The 19,809-nt window shown below is 39.6% G+C and overlaps 2 protein-coding genes and 1 long non-coding RNA gene across 4 annotated transcripts in view; 2 read left to right on the forward strand and 1 right to left on the reverse strand.

Moving 5' to 3' along the window:
• The window catches only part of AGPS (alkylglycerone phosphate synthase), a 142,210-nt gene extending 139,237 nt beyond the window's left edge, over window positions 1-2,973 (forward strand). For both annotated transcript variants that reach the window (XM_058549317.1, XM_058549315.1), the window contains one exon: window positions 951-2,973. In XM_058549317.1, coding sequence (XP_058405300.1) covers window positions 951-1,072 — 122 coding nt within the window. In that variant the 3' untranslated portion in view covers window positions 1,073-2,973. The remainder of the gene's footprint in view (window positions 1-950) is intronic.
• Window positions 2,974-12,238: 9,265 nt separating this feature from the next.
• Window positions 12,239-15,045, reverse strand: IFT70B (intraflagellar transport 70B). Its single transcript, XM_058548645.1, has one exon. The coding sequence runs from the start codon at window positions 14,875-14,877 to the stop codon at window positions 12,880-12,882; it is 1,998 nt and encodes a 665-aa protein (XP_058404628.1). The 5' UTR covers window positions 14,878-15,045; the 3' UTR covers window positions 12,239-12,879.
• Window positions 15,046-15,207: 162 nt separating this feature from the next.
• The window catches only part of LOC131410854 (uncharacterized), a 34,089-nt gene continuing 29,487 nt past the window's right edge, over window positions 15,208-19,809 (forward strand). Inside the window, exon 1 of the long non-coding RNA XR_009221428.1 lies at window positions 15,208-15,322. This is a non-coding gene — a long non-coding RNA (uncharacterized LOC131410854). The remainder of the gene's footprint in view (window positions 15,323-19,809) is intronic.

Below are 19,809 nucleotides of genomic sequence, written 5' to 3' on the forward strand. Positions count from 1 at the left end.
CCATAAATTAAAAGATTTATCCGTTTCGCCACAAGTAAGTCAGCAGATTGCTTTGCTTTTTAATGCAAAAGCAAGTTATCATTTCATGATTCTTTTATAGATTAAGTACATATCCTTTTTTACAAAAGTTCTACTTAGAAAAGGTTATGTTTTTCATTGAGTGCCTTTAAAATATAATTTATGCTGCTAACCATTATATTGCTTCACTATTAGAAAAAATTAGCAAGACCTAGAAACAAAGAAGGAGAACATTAAACAGTGCATAAAAGCAGAAGATTAAGTTTAAGATAGATTAGGTATTTGATTTATTTAATGCCTTAAAAAAAATCTCTAATTCTGGAAAAACAATGAGAAGAAGGTAACCATTATTTGGGAACATGCAAATTTATTTAAAAGTAATATGAAAAGAAAATGCGAATGGAAAGCTTCATAACCAGATTTTTTTCTTAAGCCCAAGGTTCAGATTTTCTTACATTTTTTTAAACTTCTGTTCTCCTTAAAATATTTTACGGCTAAATATCCTGTCATTTTTGCTATAGTATACCCAACAAATTCATCTGGATATGATGTTTTTCTTTAGTTAACTTCATTTTCTCTGAAACTTTGGTGTGTTTTGGTAGTTAAGACAGGAGGTGGGTTCTTTTCAAATGCATGTTTTTCTCTCATTTTGTTATTTGTAAAATGGGCTAATCTTAGTCCAAGCTTCCTTCATCTCCATTTCATAGTTTACAGAAAAAGGAGACACTGTGGAGCACAGGCTTCCCCTGGGAATACATTGAGCTTAATGAGCTTGATAGTCTGGTGGGCTCAATAAATCAAATAAAGCAAAACAGTTCTCGTTTTTGAATAAAAGCATTTATCACACAGTGTTTGTTCATTCGTGGTCACAAGATTGATTGGTTCCCAGCATCATAGTGTATATTGAAGCGTTTTTGATTTTATTTTTCCAGTGGGCAAGTTACGGAAGCAATGGCTAAAGGAAAGTATCTCTGATGTCGGCTTTGGGATGCTGAAGTCTGTCAAGGAATATGTGGACCCCAACAACATCTTTGGAAATAGAAACCTTTTATAGATCGCTTACTATTGTTACAAGAAATGTCACTTTTTTTTTAAAGTCTTCAACTACGGTTATACCAGTAACCAAATATATCATGGACTACATTTCAGCTACATTTGTTTGTTGATTTAAAATAAGTTTATATCATTCTGTAGTTTGTCTTGTTTCTACATCTTTAAATTGACAGATGGTATTCCTAAATCTCTCTCATTGTAGGTGCATCAGTTTACAGCCAACTGGTTGTCATTTCAAATTTTAGTCAGGCAGCACAAGGCTGCCAGTTATTTCAGAGGAAGATGCTGCCAGCGGTTTTGTTTTGATGCTTCCTCTTGGGAACAAAGGCAAATTTGTTGTCATCTATTGCTTATCTAGCCTCTTTTTAAAGGAAGATTTCTGAGAAGCAGATATCCAGGGAAGGATTCCACTAAGGAGTGATACACATGTATGTTTTTTTAAGAGTACATTCTAGTGTGAGTAGGCCGTTAAGGGAGGATACTCATGAAAGAATATAGGCAACCTGTTCTTTAGGATGCTTTCAGTTCTGTAAGGTGCTTGGCCTACGTTTTCCTTTGAAATTAGTATACAATTACAAAACCTAAAATCATCAGTATACAAATTATTCTATTAGAGGACATGTTTTTGTTCTCCACCTTTCTGTTTCGACTGAGGTGTGAGCTGTATTTGTGTCACTGAGATAACCTATTGTTGTATCCTTGTTCATTCATAATATGTTTTTATAAGAAAAGCTGACTTATCACTCATTGTATGTGAAGAACAGGTTTACCGTGAAATGAATGCCTTTTTTCAACTTAGAGTCCTAATGTTTCTGATTTCACATTCTTATTGCTGAGATACAGAAGCTGCAACAGGAGCAGAAGAAGGAAGTCTCCTTACACTTAAATGTCTCCGATTCAGAGTCGTTTGGCTAACGAAACACAGTCATCATTCAGCTGTTGAATTTGAAAGCCTCAACAGTTTCAATGACAAAAATCTTTTTTTTTTGTTAACCCAAACAAGATGATAAATTTTCGTATAAAAGTAAAGTTTCAATTTAGTTTTTAATAATGGTTTAATGCCTTTTTTGAATTACTGGTTTAACATAAATTAAAAAAAAATGTATTAATACACATACCATAATCAGAAGTTTGAGATATCACATTTCTTAAATGATAGGAGGATCATTAATCACATTTAGCAAACATTTATTCATTCAAACCTGGATATTAAAATAAGTGAAATGATTACTTTAAATCACTGTCTGTCAAGGTTCATGATTCACATTTTGAGATGGATTCTTTCTTAATGCAATACCTAACTTTTGATAATTTGTTAAAATTTAATATTTGATCAGATAATTTAAGTCAAAGTGCAGACGATCCTTTAAAAGGACACACTGTCTGTCTATGTAGCAACAGCTCCAAGGTATTTTTGGGCAGTTTGATACCTTTTATATCTGAAGTAGCCTTAACCAGAAAATTTAAAATTGACAAAATGGTATTTTTAAGACTTCAAAATGGTAAATAATTTTTAACTAGTAAAATTGGCCTCAAACTGATAAACTTAAATCTGTAAGCAAATCAAAATTAAATATTAGTATAACAACAAAAACTAAGTATTTATTTATTAGAAGCTGCCTCTCTTCATTGGTGATTTATTTTTAATTATAAAATTTCCAGCAGATCTTTGCTTAAAGCCCTTGATACTTGAAATAATTGGATATACTTAATAAGGAAATCACACTTGCCTGTAGAATTATAAAAATATCAGCTTTATAAAATGCATCTATACATGAAGGTAATTTCTCTAATTGGTGATCAAAATGTAAAACTTCATACGGTACTAATATCTTACTGGAGTGTATACATGTTTCTGAGTAAATTTTTTTTTTTAATAAAACTTACAGATTCATAAGTAGATCCATTCCTTTGCCTGTGATTGTTATACGTTCTTTCCCAGGGAGTTCAGATTTCAGCAGTCTCGGAAATCTGTATTTGATATTAGGAAACTATAAATGTAACACCTGAAATTGTTGTATTCACTCTTCTACATGAACCTTATGGAAATCAGTGATTTATGTCGTTTTTCTTCTCCCAAGTATGCAGGACTCCCCAACCTTGGTTTTATAGTAATGACTACATTTTGTGGTTGGAATCATTTCTACAGGCATCATTTTGACACATGACCACTTATTAATGCCGTTTCATTCTGCTTTAGTAAATCAGAAGACGCTTCCCCACCTTCACACACCCACTTCAGAGAGGTGCCTCGGCATATCCTTAGTGTCTGTGGAGAGCTGAGCTCTTGAGTATGCACGGAAGCACTTAAACCTGGCCTCATATTTCTGAAATAACCGAAAATGGTTTCATAAAAGTTAAAGCCCGGAGAACATTGTTTATGTGAAGCTTCTGAACTCATTTTGAATAAGTTTATTTAAAATTTTAAAAGGTCGTAGCTTATTTGGTTTTCAGTACTGCAGAACACTGACTTGTCTGTCTTTAATTAGTCGTACTTCTGTTTTATTTGATGATGTCACATTTGGGCTGGGGTTTTAGTGGGAATGGGAACTTGCTGCTTGTGAGGAACAGCATTGAATACTAAAGACTCCATATGAACAGGCTTTATTGACCCTTAGAGAAACTCTTGCCTTAATGTTGGTGCCATTTACTTGCATGAGTGAATTTAGTCTTATGCTAAGTAACTTGAGCTTTTTTAGTATAGTAAGAATTGTAGAGGCCACACGTTTATTGTGCCCAGCATTTTACCACGAAGAAAGAGGATTAAATTCTTTTCTCTTCTGAAGAATTGGGAATTTTCTTCCTAAATGCTTACATATGATATTACTGTTACTTAGAAGTTGTTTGAGAAGCTGGAAGTCTTCTAGTGTGCATAGCTGTGTTGATGTATTTTAGAAAACAAAAGCGCAATAAGGGATGAGCTTCCATCAGTGTGTATACTATACCAGATACGGATGGTTGCAAGGAAACCTCTTTTTCAGAATATTCTCTTAGTAACTGCTAAGACCTAGCTTACGTTTTTGAAAATACCTTTCTGCATGTTAGCTCCAGAGATTTTCCTTTGTCATGTTCTTTTATAGCTACAGTTTCTTAACCGTAGCTAGTCAGAGAAGCCCTGTAGTCCAAAGCTGAAGTGTATAACCTTGGCTGTTCAGATGGGGCTGGGTTTGGTTGAGCATCTGTTCTATATAAATGTAGAACACAAACATATTTATTATAGATTGATACACAAAGCTCATGGGCTGGTGCTTGAGGCAGCCCAAATGGAATGCTGTGGAAAGCATACCTCCATTTTAAGAAATGCCGAGACAGGAGTGAAGGACAGCTGTAAAGCTTTTTGTTTACCACTTAACCTTTAGCAACTTTGATTTTAATTAGGGCTTAGTTTATGGTGGGAGAAAGGTGGAAAATAACAAGTGCCAGTTTAGGATTGAAAAATCCAGAATCGCCTTTGGCTTTATGAGTCATGGAAAGTTGGCTTTGCTCAGAGCTTCATGTTCCCAAATGAGCCACATGTCAATATATTTATTTAATTTTTACTAATTTCAGTTTCCTGAAAAGGAAGCAACATATACATTGATGCTGAAATCCAGAAAGGATAAAAGATTTTTTTAAACTATTGAAATAATGGTGCCTGATATGAAGGATGTAAGTTACTCAGCTTTCCCTTCCCTAAGCAAACAGTGTTTGTCTTTAGTGTGAAATTTAACTGTAAAAACTACTTGTAATGTCAACAGATGGTAGAAACTTGTATTATTAGTAAAATGGACCTGGGTCTAAGAAATTTTTTTTTTCTTCAAAGGAAGTGTGCAGCTGTTTGTTCTTCTGTTTGCATGTTGGTTTTTCTTTCAACTTTAGTTTTCCATCTTCATATTTCCACTGACTTGAAAACAAAATTAGTTTGTATAATTTTATTAATGAAGCATAGTCAAGTGTAATCTAAATATAACTAGATCCCTTTGGACTTGTAGCTGAGTATATTGTTAGCTAGGTTTTATCACTCTCTAATTATTTTTAAATCAATGTTATATCCCTAGGATGTGTTTAGTCTCCTGTGAACCTGAAGCATTCCCATTTGAACCTTCAAGAGCCTCAAAGAATAAGCACTCTTGTGCTCTTCTAACCACAATTCCTTAATAAACGTGAGTAAGGACCACTGAAAAATAGAACACTCAAGCCAAAGAACCATCACAGAATTGAGTAACTTTACTTCTGTGATTTGGTTCCCAAAGGAGATTATTTTATACTTTTTTTTTTGTCCACAAGGAAGAAAAATAAGACATTAAGTATCATTAAGAAGAGAGAGTCTTGAACTTCCAAATCTGAGAGAGAGAAAGAGAAGGAAAAAAAATATTTTACTGTGAATTTCTAAGCAGCATACATAGATGTTTTTAAGACATCTTATTGTTGGCAGTGTTTTTCATGAACAACATGAGCACCCTCTGAAACATGTTGTTTAACACTTAATCTTGTTCACATATCCAAAAGGACATGAAATGCTTGTACTGGTATACAGTTTCTATAAATAATTTTTTTTTTTGTGGTACTTAATATCCCCAAAAGCTCACAGTGCCTTGTTGGGACTTTTTTTTCCATGAAATAGCCATTATTTAAAATGAGTGGAAGAGGATAAGTCTTTGAAGACAAATTATCTAGCAGTTCAAGGCTATTCCTCTTCAAGAATATGTCAGGAATTAAGTAGTTGTATGTGAAAACACTGGAAATCCTTTCCACAGTGTTGGTTTGGATCACCTAGTCTAGCATATTTATCTAATTGTTTGGTGGACCTGTACTCTCACATACTTCTATTCAGTCGATGGGATTTGTGTGTACTTTCATTCCTACATTTTCATTCCTCCTGTCCCAACTTAGTAGCCCTAAGATGTGGCTTGGTGGATGTGGCATCCTCACTCAGTCCCTGAGACACCACTACATGCTTTTGGATGTTTGCTCACACAGCTCCATGAGGAGCAGAGCCTGGGGGGTGGGGTGGGAGGTTCTCTTCCTTATGTTGTGTTAGTCTTTGTGTGTGTCACGGTGCCTTCAGAATAATGAATATTTCTGTTCCTGGACAATGAGAAATCTTATGAGAAATTATGTGTAGATTATATTTCTTAATTTTCATCCTTTTTTGCTAAGCCTGTGAAATACTTTGGCTCTGATACAACTTGACTTGAATAATATCTTATCCTGAGTCTTCCTCCAAGGCAGTACATATTCCTGCCAGTACTGTAGTAATCTTTTGGGAACTACATGTGGGTAAGCACTTGTATGTAAGCCATTATACTGCTGTACTTATGCATATAAACAGTTCTTATCTTTACGTTTATAGTCTAAAAGTGGATATCTAATGGGAAGGAAAATTCCTGAGAGATTCCAGCACAGCTTTGTCAATTCCGACTGAGCCATACTGTTTTCCACAAGGGCTTCATGCATAGTCTGTATCCTGTGCTTTCAGTGTATGTTGGGATTCTCCTTTTTTGCTTTTGCTAGACTGTACTGTTCTATAAGCAAATGCCCATGTATGATTTTTAAGATGTGCTGGGAAAAAATAAAACAATACCCAAACCACTCATTGTTACGGAAATTGTTGCTTATTTCATGTTGATTCCATTTAACCTTTGTTAACATAATGCTGTACTCAGAGAACGAATAGGATACAGTCTGTACCCATGAGTAGCCTCTCTAGTAGTGAGGGACATGTATTCAGCTACTGATTTTGTCCTTGCCTGTGGCTCGCACACTAGAGGGAAGGTTGTAGCTGTCTGGGCTCTGACATGACTGAGGATCAGACCTGTTGAGCCCAATCTTACTACACTTCGGTGATCACTTGCCACACTAAGACTTTGGCTCTGATATTATTTAGTTAAAGAAAGCAGTTTTCTACCTGGCTTATATAAACTCAGACTCAATGAACTTTAGAAATCATCTCATCTTTTTTCTTCCCAAACATAATTGCTATCTAACCTCCCCCTACCCCAGGCCACAAACAAATGACCAGTCCTCCTGAACATTTGCTGTGACCAAATAGCAATTTATTGCCTTTCCAGGAAGCCTTTTCCAGTTTCTGAAATCTTCAGCTATTAAGAGGTTTTTGCTTGTTAGACTGAAATCTGTCTTCCTCTTCTATACATTAATGTAACTTCTCTCTTCTGTAGTCATAAAGAATTGTCCAGTTGCTTTATTGAAGGGCAGCTCTTCAGGTATTTAATGACAGTTCATGTTCCCCTATCTTCTTCAATCAACTTTTGCTCCTCTCAGTTCTAGACCCTTCACCATCCTAACTCCATATGTGCCCATTTGATGTTCTTAAAGTGAGTTGTCTAGGCCTGAATGTTCCAGACTAGTACCAATGATTTCCTTATTCTAGTCGCTAATAAATGCGTTTTTGGTGGACCTTGCACCATCATCTCACACTGAACTTGAATTTAACAAAGCTTGTCTTTTCTGCGTGTGCCATTTTGGCCACATCTCCCTGGAGGCTGATTTTTTTAAAGCCCCATTACTTATATTCTTATTAAAATTATCTTGCTGGATTTAGTTCCAGATTTTCAACATTTTAGAATCTTGACTCTTACCCAGAATGTTTTTTGTCCCACCCAAGCTTTGGGTCATCAGTAGAACTGAGTGTACTGTCCAGTTTCTCATGCAAGTAATGGCAGATGTCTGTGGTATACAACAAGGGCCTGCCCAATAACACATCCGTGAGAGAGCATTCAGGGTTCAGGCAGCTATACTTCCACTTGACATGCTATTGTCCACCTCATATTTTCACATTTTGTCCACAAATATGCTTTTTTTCAATGACTCAACATTTATACCAGGCAAACATTAAACATGCAGTTACGTTTACTTAATTTAACATTGTCAGCTGCCAGACTGGAATCCTTTGATAAAGCTTGCTGCTCTGATTTCCTGTGCTACCCTATCAGAAAAACAAATGAGGTCTTACTGCCATTAGGTTGACTTTTGCCCGTGTTTGCCCTCAGGGGCATGTCTCTTTCCTTTCAGTATACTCATAAACCCATTTTCTCATGTGGTCTGTTGATTGGGCCTAGTATTGGCTCACAGACAACCTCTGAAATCCATTCTTGCGTAGTTCTGTCATATCCTTTGACCTCATTGCCCATGTTAGAGCTGGGAAGATACTCCAAAAAATGACTGAAATTTGTCACTGTAAAGCTGTAAAATAACTTATGAGAAGATGGAGTTCTAAAGTCTAAGAACACGATGGAAAGAGTTCTAATGTATGCTCCATTTTTCTCTACCGACTACAAGTCTCTTTCCCTATTTGGGCCTAATTTCTTATGTAAAATGAAAATCTCTGAGGTTTCTTCTAAGTTGGTCTCAGTGATTCTGATTGAGTCTATGTTTTTGCTGAACACTACCCTAGAACTGATTATTGCGTTAATAATTTACTTTTTAATTCACCCCCTATTAGCCAGACACTGTGCTGGGCACTTAACCCTAGACAAGAGGTAATAATTGTTCTCACAAGAACCCTGTGAAGTGAGTGGCATCATCCCCTTTTTACTGGTGAAATAACAGGTTTAACAAGGTTGAGTAACACCACTGTTAGTGGCTGGGAAGTGGTATTCTTGGGATATAGAGCCAGGTCTGACTACGTCCAATGCCTCTGTGCTGGCTGCCTCACTGCTCTAGGCTGCTTGTGCTAGGTAGTCAGTCTGATGTCTACAGAATTTCTGCCTTTTAAAGTAGGTTATTTGTCATATGGCGTCTCCCCTTAACTACGGAGTGGAAGCTGCTGTCTTCATGACTCCACACCATAGAAATACCGGGAAGCCTTTTGTCTCAGATGCTGTCTTGCTCTGTAAATGTTTAATCCACTGGTCCTACACTGATGCCTTTATAGGTTTAATATGAAACTCAAAAGGAAGTGCTGTATTTGATGGACTTAATAAATTTGCATTTTTATAACTTTAATATTGTATTCCTTTGAGCTGTACTTAAAAACATAAGAATAACCTATTACTGAAAGTTACATATCTTCCCAAAGAGAGACTGGAAATTGAAAGAAATCTTTAAAGAAACATTTTATTATAATCTAGAGCCAATCTAGGTTCTTTGGAAAGTCACAATTCCTTAAAACTGCTAATTTAAGAATTAAGATTGCTGCTGAAGGATTTGAGCTACATTAGGGTACTCAAAAAGTTGCTTTTATCTTATAGCTAGAATGAAAGTATAAGTTTAGAATCTGGTGGTTACAATCATGATGATTATGTGGCTGGACGACCAAGAATCAAGGGTTCCTGGCTCATCACCAAATGTGCTGTTTGACTAAGGGACTAGCCCAGTAGGTGAGTACAAAAAACCCACATGTCACTTTAGTCCCAGTGGTAGGTCAAGAAGGGATGAGAGGCGGTTTAGTGAATGGTGGATAGTGAGCTGCAAGTCACATCATTGCTAGGAAGCTACTCAGTGTGGCAGAGAATACCCTCAGAAAAGCACAAGCTCTCAGATGTTTCCAGATCATCCAGAGTCATTAAGAAAAAGACAGACTGAGGAACCTAAGACAAACAATTGTATTAAAAAATGCTGGATGTTCACCTGAAATGAAGTTTTTCTTTGGTGATGTTATCCCTTTAAAATTAGGTAGTTTAGATAGCCACACCCTGGACAGACTTCCAGTACTGCTCTCCCTCTATATTGCCAGTGTGGAAATGAGCCTAAGCAAGGATTATAGGGCAGAGGGGTCAGAGAGTTACTCCCTTAAAGCTTCGCCTCCAAGCTCTTGACCTTTTCTTATCTCACGTTTCCCAGTAAGCTTCTTTATTTGGGCATCTACCCAACAGCCCTCAACAAACAAATTGTTCTTACATCTAGTGGCCAAGCCTGTCGCTGACAATTCTGTGTGGATTTCATCTGAGGTGCTCCTCTGAGGTCTGAGAGGCCATATCTATATGTTCTTATATCACTCCTCTGGGAGGGAGCATCATCTCCTATGATTACAGCTTTCTCATTGCCCGATGACCCACCTGCATCCCCACAGAGTTTCCCCAATTCCCGGTGGTCTGTTTCTCATGAACAGGTCAGAGTTAGTCACTGTACACCTGACCTTCACAGATGGTATTAGTGTGAACATCTGTGCCACAGCTAAGGCCATATTCAAAGAGGGGCTGTCATGAGGAATATGAGTCCTTCGGCAGGCGTGTCATGTCACTGATCAAAGGAGTCTGCTTGGTTGTTCTGCACAGAAAGATCAAGTTCTTGTTCATATCTGAAAAAATGGAAATAACTACTTGTGGACAAACACATGCTTATATTCTGAACACGTGGAGATGGAGGGTTGACTAAGATTATGAAACACTGGATTTAATATTTGATCTCTTTAAAATACACTATGCAGATATTGTGAAGAAATCTTAAAGGAGTAAAGGCTTTAGAAATACAGGGAAATCTTTTTTTGTCAAGAAAAGTGCTTTTAGCGCTGAGTAAATAATGTTCCAGGAGTGTAGAACCAAGTTCTTCATCAGAGCTTTAGGGATGAAAGCCTTGTTCAAATGGCAAAACATGGAGTCATTGTAAAGTCATTTGCCTGGTAGTATCAATAAGCAGAGCTCAGTACTTTGAAGGTGAGTTTAAGAGAAGTATATCCTAAAAATAAAAGACAATAAATGCCTGGGGAGTTAGGAAGGCTCTCACCCTTTCCTGTCTCCTCCAGTGCTCTGTTGGCTGGCCGACTTTGTAGGTGTGTTTCATGAGTTTTTGCTGTCGCCAGGCAGCAATCTATCAATTCGGGTGGGTGCCTCTCTGGAGAGCCAGAGTAAGGAAGGGGACACATGCCACAATTGACCTTTATTCCTCCCTTCAGTGGTAGGAGCAGTCAGGATTTCCTGATGCATTACTAATCAGGAAATCCCAACTGCCCAGCGGCAAGGGGTTAAAAACTGTTCTGAAAAGCTTTTTATGTTCTGAAAAGCTAAATTACACATACGAGCAAACCACAAACACACAGCACCTGGATAAATAAAGTGTGCCTGAATAAAGGCTGGGCTATTTGCAAAAGGGAATCTGGAAAACATTTGCTTTTGGGTGGTTAACATTACTTACACTTTGTGCTTCTTTTTTTTTAAAGAAAGAAAATAGAGGAAATGTGCAAAAAAAAGTCAGAATTTTAACATGGCTGTTGAAAATAGGATTTTAGTTCATTTACTTTCTAAATCTTAAGGGGCTATGAAGATTGAGGGGCACAGAGCTATTGCACAAAGCAGCAACAACACTTTTAATACAAAACTTGTTAAACAAAGAACATTTCCCAGAGATAGAATTGTGCTATGGCTTGTACTGAAAGGTTGTTAAACATGGATTGTCCTCCAAATATGGGATCAACATCAATGGTAAATGATATCAACTTACATAATTAAGATTAAAAATGCTATAAATTCAAAACCATTGGAATTCATAATAAACCAAATTTTCTGATAGATCTAATAGAATTTGAGCACCAGGAGGTCATGCTACAGGGAATTTATGCTGATCATACTTCATCTGGGTACCTATGCGGCTAAATGATTTCTCTTTGAAGGAAAAAACCATCATCTCATTATGGCAGGGGTTCACTATCTTTCAATAGAAAGCTATTAGGTTGAACTATTCCTAAGAAATTGCTAGTTTTGTAGGTCAAAAACTTTCAAAATCAGCAATTTCATATACTTCAACCTCATACTTTTGTTTTTTTCTAAGCCAGGTCAAGTTGGGGTTGACCGATTTATGGGGAGAAAAAGAGTGGGGGTAAAATAGAAAGCTCTTGAATGTTCAGAAAATAAAATGCCTATGCAGAATGAGTGGGGTTCTCATTGGGAGGGTTGTGGGCATGAAACTAGCTTTACAAATCTACCAAATAAGGTTTCAGAAGTGACCTTTTCATCTGTGATGGAGGTAGGAGAGAAGTTTGGGGGGGTCATGGGAATAGTGTAGATTTTTCCTTACCCGAGAGGCTCTAGGATGGAAACAACTCCAGCATTAACATATCCTAAGTTGCAATCACAAAGGTAAGAATTAAGAACTGGGTTCTCAGGGTACCTCTGTTATTAGTCACTGTTAGAGATAAATGAGAGCAGAGTTTTGAAAAAGAGTAACAATATATCTTGTTCATATGTTCAAATTATTAACAAATGGAACAGAAGAAAACCATGTAAAATTGTTTCTTTGACAGTTGTTTATTGTTTCTACACCATAGCACCATAATTTTGTTAAAAGCACAAGATTTCCCACTAAATCTTGCACATTAGGGGGAAAAAACACCAAACATTTATAACTTAAGGAATTTTGGTTACATAAAGCATTATATATACATATTGAAAAATCCTGCCAAAACATCCTAAGCTCTATGTAAAATGTGCGCATTACAAATTAATATAATTATGAGGGTAAATTATGAGAACAGAACACACAACCCCTGAAATTATTATTAAAAGCCTAGAAATCCTAGACATTAACTTCTGAGTTCTGGGCTTGATAATGCCAAGTCCCTGGATAATCCTTGGCCAGGGGACTCTGAAAATACAACAAAACACAAATGATAACAAAGGAGAGGGAACAGAGGCACTACAAGTTCTAATAGACACAGTGTCTGCATTCAACTTTGAATTTCTCATAAATCTTTCTAGGTGTCAAGGTTCTTATATTTCACTTTGTGAAGATTGGAAAAACAAAAGGTTAATTATTATAATTTTAAAGTGTACAAAGTTCAACATGTAACAAATGTAAAGGTGCCAGTGGCTAAATAAAGATAAAATAGAGTACAAAATATAAGGCCATCATGATAAAAGCCATTATCAGACATTACTACATATTCCATCCTGTAATCTCATAAATCAAAGCTTTTAACTGTCTGGATTCATAGGTGACTGTATTCTTTCCAGTATGCATTCTTTCTTCTTCCAGGGGTTGTTCAATAATGGCAGGTATGTTCCTGCCATAAAGTTCACAGTGTTCTAGAAACTGGACACATTCTTCTACAACGCTGTCACGAAGCATGATCGTGTGTTTAGACATGTTTTCTAATAAGGACAAGAAGCATCTTTTGGCATAATACCAGGTATCAGTTCCCAGTTTTTTATTATAAGGTTCCAAGCTTTTGATAACCCGAGAAATACCAAAGTCATAATTTCCTTTGGCACAATAAAGTGTCCCAATCACCAAATTCACAATGCAGAGATGGTAGATTTTCTTATCTGGGTCATCATAGGAGAGCTGCTCTTCCTCCTTTTCAATCTTCCTCATCAACTCCTCGGCCTCTTCATTTTGACTTGTCATAATATACGATACACAGAGGTTAGCCAATACAATAGCACTGACATTCAGGATGTTGTCATAATGCTTCTTGACTATGGGCTCATAAAAACCTATGGCTTCTTTGTATTTGTTTTCTTGCATGAACAGAACATGAGCCACATTCAGTTTCCACACATCATGGTCATTACAGAATTCCACAGATTTGCGGAAGATCTTTTCCACCATTGGATAATTTTCAAGGTTCCAGTAGATTTTTGCCTGGGCCATCAACACGGGGATATACTTCTCCAGGGTTTCATCGTATTCATTCACTGCCTTTTTGACAGCTTCATCATCTCTATTGTGCCTGGCTTCCTGCACTTGTATGGTGAGTCTCCGGAGCTGTTCAGTCAGCATCCCTGCTAGCCCATCCAGCTTAATGAAAGCCTCTTCAGGAGCTGTCTGGCAAGTGATCATGGCATCCAAGAAGTCATAGAGATAGGGTGTGAGGAACTTATAAGTCAAATGGGCATTCTCTGCCAGGACATCTGCTGCCAGGTCGAAATACTCATACTTACAGTAGAGCAGCAACAGGTTGCCAAAGGTCTCTGGGGGGAAGGGGTTCTGTTGGAGCAGAAACTGTAGCTTTTCAAACCCTTCTGTAGGCCTGGCATCCATGTTCATTAGCGCCTGGTTGTGCAGGGTCACAGGGTCTAACTCTTCCTCTGCCCTAGGTGGCATGTCAGTGAGGGCTTCCTGGGCCGCCTCATAGTTTTTCAGTTGGTATTCTATGGCTGCCTTGAGGTTGAAGGCTTCCACCAGAGCAGTCTGGTGAAGGACTAAAGTGTTGCCAACACTGCGAACATCAATGCCCTCCGTGGTCATGCCCACCCCTAGCTCAGGGTGCTGGCGGATGCCACGCTCAATAATGTCGGCGATATGCTTCAGCGCCGGGGCATACTGCCGGCTGCTGTAATAGGCCAAAGCCAGGTTGTAGCAAAGGTCAGGCCGGTAGCCCGAAGCCTGCAGGGCCGTAGAGAACTTGGAACATGCGGCTTCATACTGTCCCTCCTTGTAGAGCAAACAACCCAGGTTGACCTGGCCGTCGGGCTCGTTCTCGCCCCCACTGTCTTCTCCGCCTTCCCCACTCAGGAGCTGCTCCACCAGGCTCCGGGCCCCGGGCAGATCGCCCTCGCTGTACTTGATAGCCGCTTGGAGACGGAGGACCCGGCTGTGGTAGGCGGGGTTGTCCAGGAGGAGGAAGGCGACCCGGGTGGCCTCTGGATAGAGGCAGGCCTTGTACAGGGCCTGGGCCTGGTACAGGCGGTACTGCTCGAGCTCTGGGTGCAGCTGGCCCAGCTGCTCATAGCAGTCGGCCGCCAGCGCGAACTCCTGCAGGCGGTAGTAGCAGTAGCCGAGCAGCGACAGGCCGGCGCGGCTCCTCGGGCTCCGCTGGAGCTCTCCGCCCAGCAGCTGCACCGCCTCGGCGTAGCGGGAATCCCGGATGAGCCGATACACGACGGCGGTGAACTCGCCATCGGGGATCTGCGCCCCGGCCAGCCCCGCCATAACCGCCACGACGGTTGTGCGTCCTAGTTACCAAGGCAACAAGCCGACCGGAAACGGAAGACTGCAAAAAATGTTTTGGGGTTTTTTTTTTTTTGAGTGCTTCCAAAGTTACTTTGCAGCGGAAAGACGAGACTAGAATTTGAAAGGAATCACAAATGTGAGCGTCCCTATATCTCGTCTGGTCCCCGAAGACTTTAGAGAGTGAGAAGCGCTAGTCAGAGAGGAAAGGAAACTCTACTTCCCGGCATGCACCCGTCCAATCGCGCCGCCGCTCGGGTCGTAGCCGCGCTGCATGCTGGGAGGCGTAGTCTCCGCGAGAGCGACCCACGGCGTCGGGAGGTGAGGTGTTACTGGATGAGTGTTGTCTTACGTCGGTCTCCGGCGCCGGGGAGGAGGGGATTACGGACCGCAGTCGCTTGAGTTTTTGAGACTTATACACCGTGTGGTACGTACAAATAGTGTCGTTCCGCATTGGTTTGGTGAAAGAAATGGAAATGGAAAAGGCGGAATGTCCACTTGGTGTTCTCCCTGAATTAGAGTAGGTTCTGTTTTCGGGCCGCCCTGAGGGTGTGGTTTCTAAGATCAGTATAGTGCAACGACCAGGAGTCCCTATTTTGTCGTTTCCAGAGGTTGACGACAGGAGAGAGTGCTGTGGAGGTTGTCTACTCCTGGGAGAGGATTGGCTTTAGTTCCGAGCGTCTCCCGTCCCCGCCTTTTCCATAAAAACAAATACTACTGAGCACATCTTAGTATTTAAGCTTCGCCCTACATACTGCTTTGATCCTCGAAATTTAACTACCGTGTAGAAATCCATGACCGCGTGTTTTTCACGGGGGGGGGGGGGGCGGGGGGAGGGGAGGTGGAGCACGACGAAAAGTGCACCTTTTTGTGTGCACCGTTACTCTTCTAACTCTAAACCTACTTAGTCAGTCTGTGATGTATGTGAGAGAGATACCCAGCCTGTACAGGTCAGGCTTTAATGATGTTTTTTGAATATCACTGACCTGATAAAAGTGGATTTTCTTTCATTAAAATAAAAAGAAAATTTGCCTACACTTTAATTCCCCCCCCCCCTCACGTTCTTAGTTTGGAGATCTCTGTGGAGGTTTGCTGGACTGCACAAGAAACCATTCTGAATTTTCTTTTGTTCCTTTATCATGTATTTGGAATAGATGCTCTAGGTGCCGTGTTACTACCTCAGGGCTGTATTTGTATAAATTCTTTTGAATTTAATAGTGCCCATCGTGGGGCAGTGAAAAACTAGGGTCTTAATTATCCTATAAAATTATATTGGATCACTAATAAAAAACATACCCATAGTTTAGACTGAACTGGAGACTGTAGAGTTTGTGGGAGATGAATACAATTTTTCAGTCAAGAATTAGAGAAGTAGGCAAGATAGCAAAAGACAAAACTGGTTTATCCCAGTGAAGTAGTGGTAAATGTGCAGTTTTCAAGATAATAAAAGTAGCTATAATTTAAGAATATCTATCATATGCAGTGCCTCTGCTGGTGGCCTGAGGTGAGGGGGTTGTCTTTCATAGTCTTCTGTGATTTCCATTGGCCTTGCTATCACCCAAGATAAACATGGTCCGAGTAAAATCATATCTTTACTATATAATTTTCTATAAAGACTTCAGTGCAATAAATCTTTTCTATATATAAATTTTGGAGCCAATCTCAACCATACTGCATGGCACTCAGACTATTCATATCCGTTATCTCTAATCTTTATAGTCACCCTGTATTCTGCATGTTACAGATGGAGAAAAGAAGCAGCTGAACCATGCATGATATCCAAAAGCCAAGTTCATTAAGAAATAGTGACTCATGAATTAATTCAATCTATGTATCACATAAGGGCCCAGTTTTGAGGGAATACTAGTGTCTTGCTTTTTTGATTGTTATTTTCCCATTAAAACAAGCGACCAACTTGGTTTGGGCAGTAGAATTTGAACTTCCTGGCCTGAGTTGCAGCTGTGAGCAGATGATAGGAAGTGATTAATGGTGGTCGGGGGGTGCAGTTCCTAATCACCTGCTATAGCTAAAAAAAAGCTTCAATAAGGCATCCGAATGCTATACTATCGAGTGACTGACTTCATGTGCTCATACTTTCCTCTGTGTTCCTGAGAAGTTTACCAAAGCTGTGCTCTTCTGGATGGGCCTGGACAAGGAACCTTCCACTGCCTGAATACCAAGAAAGGGACTGCACCCATTTCACAGGGGTCGGGTGGGGCCCTGGCCCACCTAAGATCCCCAGAGAAAGAAGCTGATGAGGACCACCATAACCCTACTCAGAAGCTTCTTCCAACCCTGTCTCTGGCCGCAGCCCTTTCTGGCTTTCAACGCAGGGAGGTACATGGATTGAGGGCTGCAGGCTAAAGCTGCTCAGTAATCAGGGAATAGGGTGTCTTCTCCTTTATGCCTGCCTGATTGACACTTATCTCTTGGAAAAAAATAATTATCCAAAAGGCTCAATATTTTAAAAACCTTATGTATTTTAAATCTTTATGTATTGACCTATTACCTTGGGTAAGTTGGTATTAAATCAAGGTAAGATGACGGCACGTGGAAACCGGAAATTGCCTTTTACATCTTTAGTCTGTCAGTCACTGTTTCAGAGTTGTATTTGCATCATGAAAGCATTCACCTTCCAATGGCTTCTTGGATGTGTATGAAAAACAGGACTCTGCTCTCCTCTAGATTTCTCTGACCCCTTCAGGCGTCAGTTGAGGTTCCGCTCTTTGTGTTGGTATGTATCTGTGAGTGTGTCAGTGAAGCGGGCAGGAGGGAGGCCATTCTCTGTCTTCCTGCCTATTTCATGTGCTGCTGCTCCCGAGGCCTGGCTGGAAAAAAGCAGGACATTCGGCTTAGACAGATGGAGGGCAGGGTCGTTTTCAAAATGAAATGAGCACACAAATCACACTGTGAAATTGGCATGACCATCACTGCTGCTGTGATAGACTGACTTTTATTTAGTCTCTGATAGGCAGTTGGGGAATAGATTAGTTTTTTGGGGGAGTTGGATGGTGAAAGAAGGCCCTTTGCTTAATGATAGAAATTCTGGAAAGCAATAAACGAGGTGGAATATTGTAAAATGTCATAAAGGATCATTTTGTTTCCAACAGAATCTTGAAAAGCTGGAGCGTATATCAAAAAGTAAGTGTATCGTACCATTCCTAGCAATAAGAAAGCAGTTGGTAGTTGCAATAAAATGATTTAGTGCCTTATTGAAAGGAATTAGGCTTTGAGAAAATGGTGTTGGACTCAGGGTGGATTTTGCTGCGTAAGGGAGGCATGTTAACCACGCAGAAGAATTCCATTCAGGCAAAATATATAGGAGCTAAAAGCATGATGTTTAGTTCTTAACATGCTTATGTTTCTGCCTCCCAGAATGTGAGGTGATCAAATCCCATGTATATTCTATTTGGCATTCTCTTTTTAAACTAATTGGAAATGATCATTTCTTACTTATCTTGTAAAAATAACTGCTTTTTCGGTGAACATCATTTGTTTATGAGTATTTCAAGCACAGGCGTGGTTAAACATCTTCCTTGATAAAGGAAGAACTTCTGCAAAACTGTTTTCCAAATTGTTATTTCTATCTTCCGTTCATTCTAGGCCATTGTCTGCCGGGTCGCCAGATTGAGAGACTCAGTTTCCTTGCATCCTTGAGAGTCCAGCTTGATTTTTGTCCCTGTGTGTCCACTGATGATGATAGAACTGACCCTCTTTCCACCTCCTCTCAGCTCTTCTCCACCCTTCCTACTCTCCCCCCACCCCATCCCCTGTAAACAGGGAAGAAAAGAATAAATTAGCGTGAAATTTGCAATGAAGTTCACTGACCTTTAGGAGCATCTGTTCAATCTTTGAAGGCTTTTGGAAAAGACTGTATGCTGAATCAACACTTGGGAACATTTGTGCTCAGATGCTGAGAAATTTAACCTCCTTGAGAGCTTAATCTTTTTTCTCTGGTAGTTCCAGCTCTATTCATATTTTACATAGTAATATATTTTCTTGTTGATATATCTTGTTTTTGATCAAATAGTTTCTACTTCAAGTTTTATGGTGTTATTATCCAAACTAATTTATTAGGCAGAAACAACAACATTATGGTTTATAAAAAAGGAATTAGCAGAGAAGACACAATTGTGGGTATGGCCATTGAAAAATTAATTCCCCGCAGTTGGAGTGTGCTGTGGAATGCACTGACGGGGCTGTTAGTCAAATCACTTCATTTGAGCATTTTTCACTGCTCTCATTTCCAAGACGGCAAAAATGATTCGTAGTATCAATTCTTTCTTCTGAGACTGGTGCCTTTCGTAGTCAGATATATGCTGTCTGTGCTTGTTCACATTTCTGTGGTACAGCCATCAAGATAATAAATTGGATGGGAAAGGTCTTTGAAGTCCATGCTCAGAAGATGATATTCCTAAAAGAAAGATTTCATCAGCCTCTGAACACAGTTTCTGGCTTGCAAAGCCTCCAAAGTGTTTTTCCATCAGAGAGCTAGTTTTTACTAGTTTTTAAGGGTCTCTCTGTGGAGAGTTATGGAACATACTCCCAGGGCCTGTGCTGGTGGACTAAGAGACCGACTCATAAACCAAGCCTGTCCTTCAAGCCTCCTGCTCCCACACTCTCCACATCCAGTGAAGCAAGTTCTGACAATTCTGCCTCTGAAATATCTCAACTCCATATGCTTCACTCCAATTTCTACGACCACTGCTCTGGTTTCTGCCACCACCGTCTCTCTCCTGCATCTTCAACAAGTCTCCTAAATGGCTTCCCCTCATCACTTCCTGGGACCCTTCCAAAGATTTCAAGGTGCTTTATCTCCTTTCTTTGTTCACAGTTTTACTCTGGGGACCTCATTAAGCCTTTGAATGCGCGTCCCCATTTCTCCTAGGAGATCATGAGATCCTTGTGCAAAAT

The sequence above is a fragment of the Diceros bicornis genome, chromosome 10, assembly GCF_020826845.1.
Source record: "Diceros bicornis minor isolate mBicDic1 chromosome 10, mDicBic1.mat.cur, whole genome shotgun sequence".
In the NCBI taxonomy this organism is placed as follows: domain Eukaryota; kingdom Metazoa; phylum Chordata; class Mammalia; order Perissodactyla; family Rhinocerotidae; genus Diceros; species Diceros bicornis.

Coding starts and splice junctions, on each gene's coding strand:
- IFT70B (XM_058548645.1), bottom strand. CDS start 14,877: ATGGCGGGGCTGGCCGGGGCGCAGATCCCCGATGGCGAGTTCACCGCC.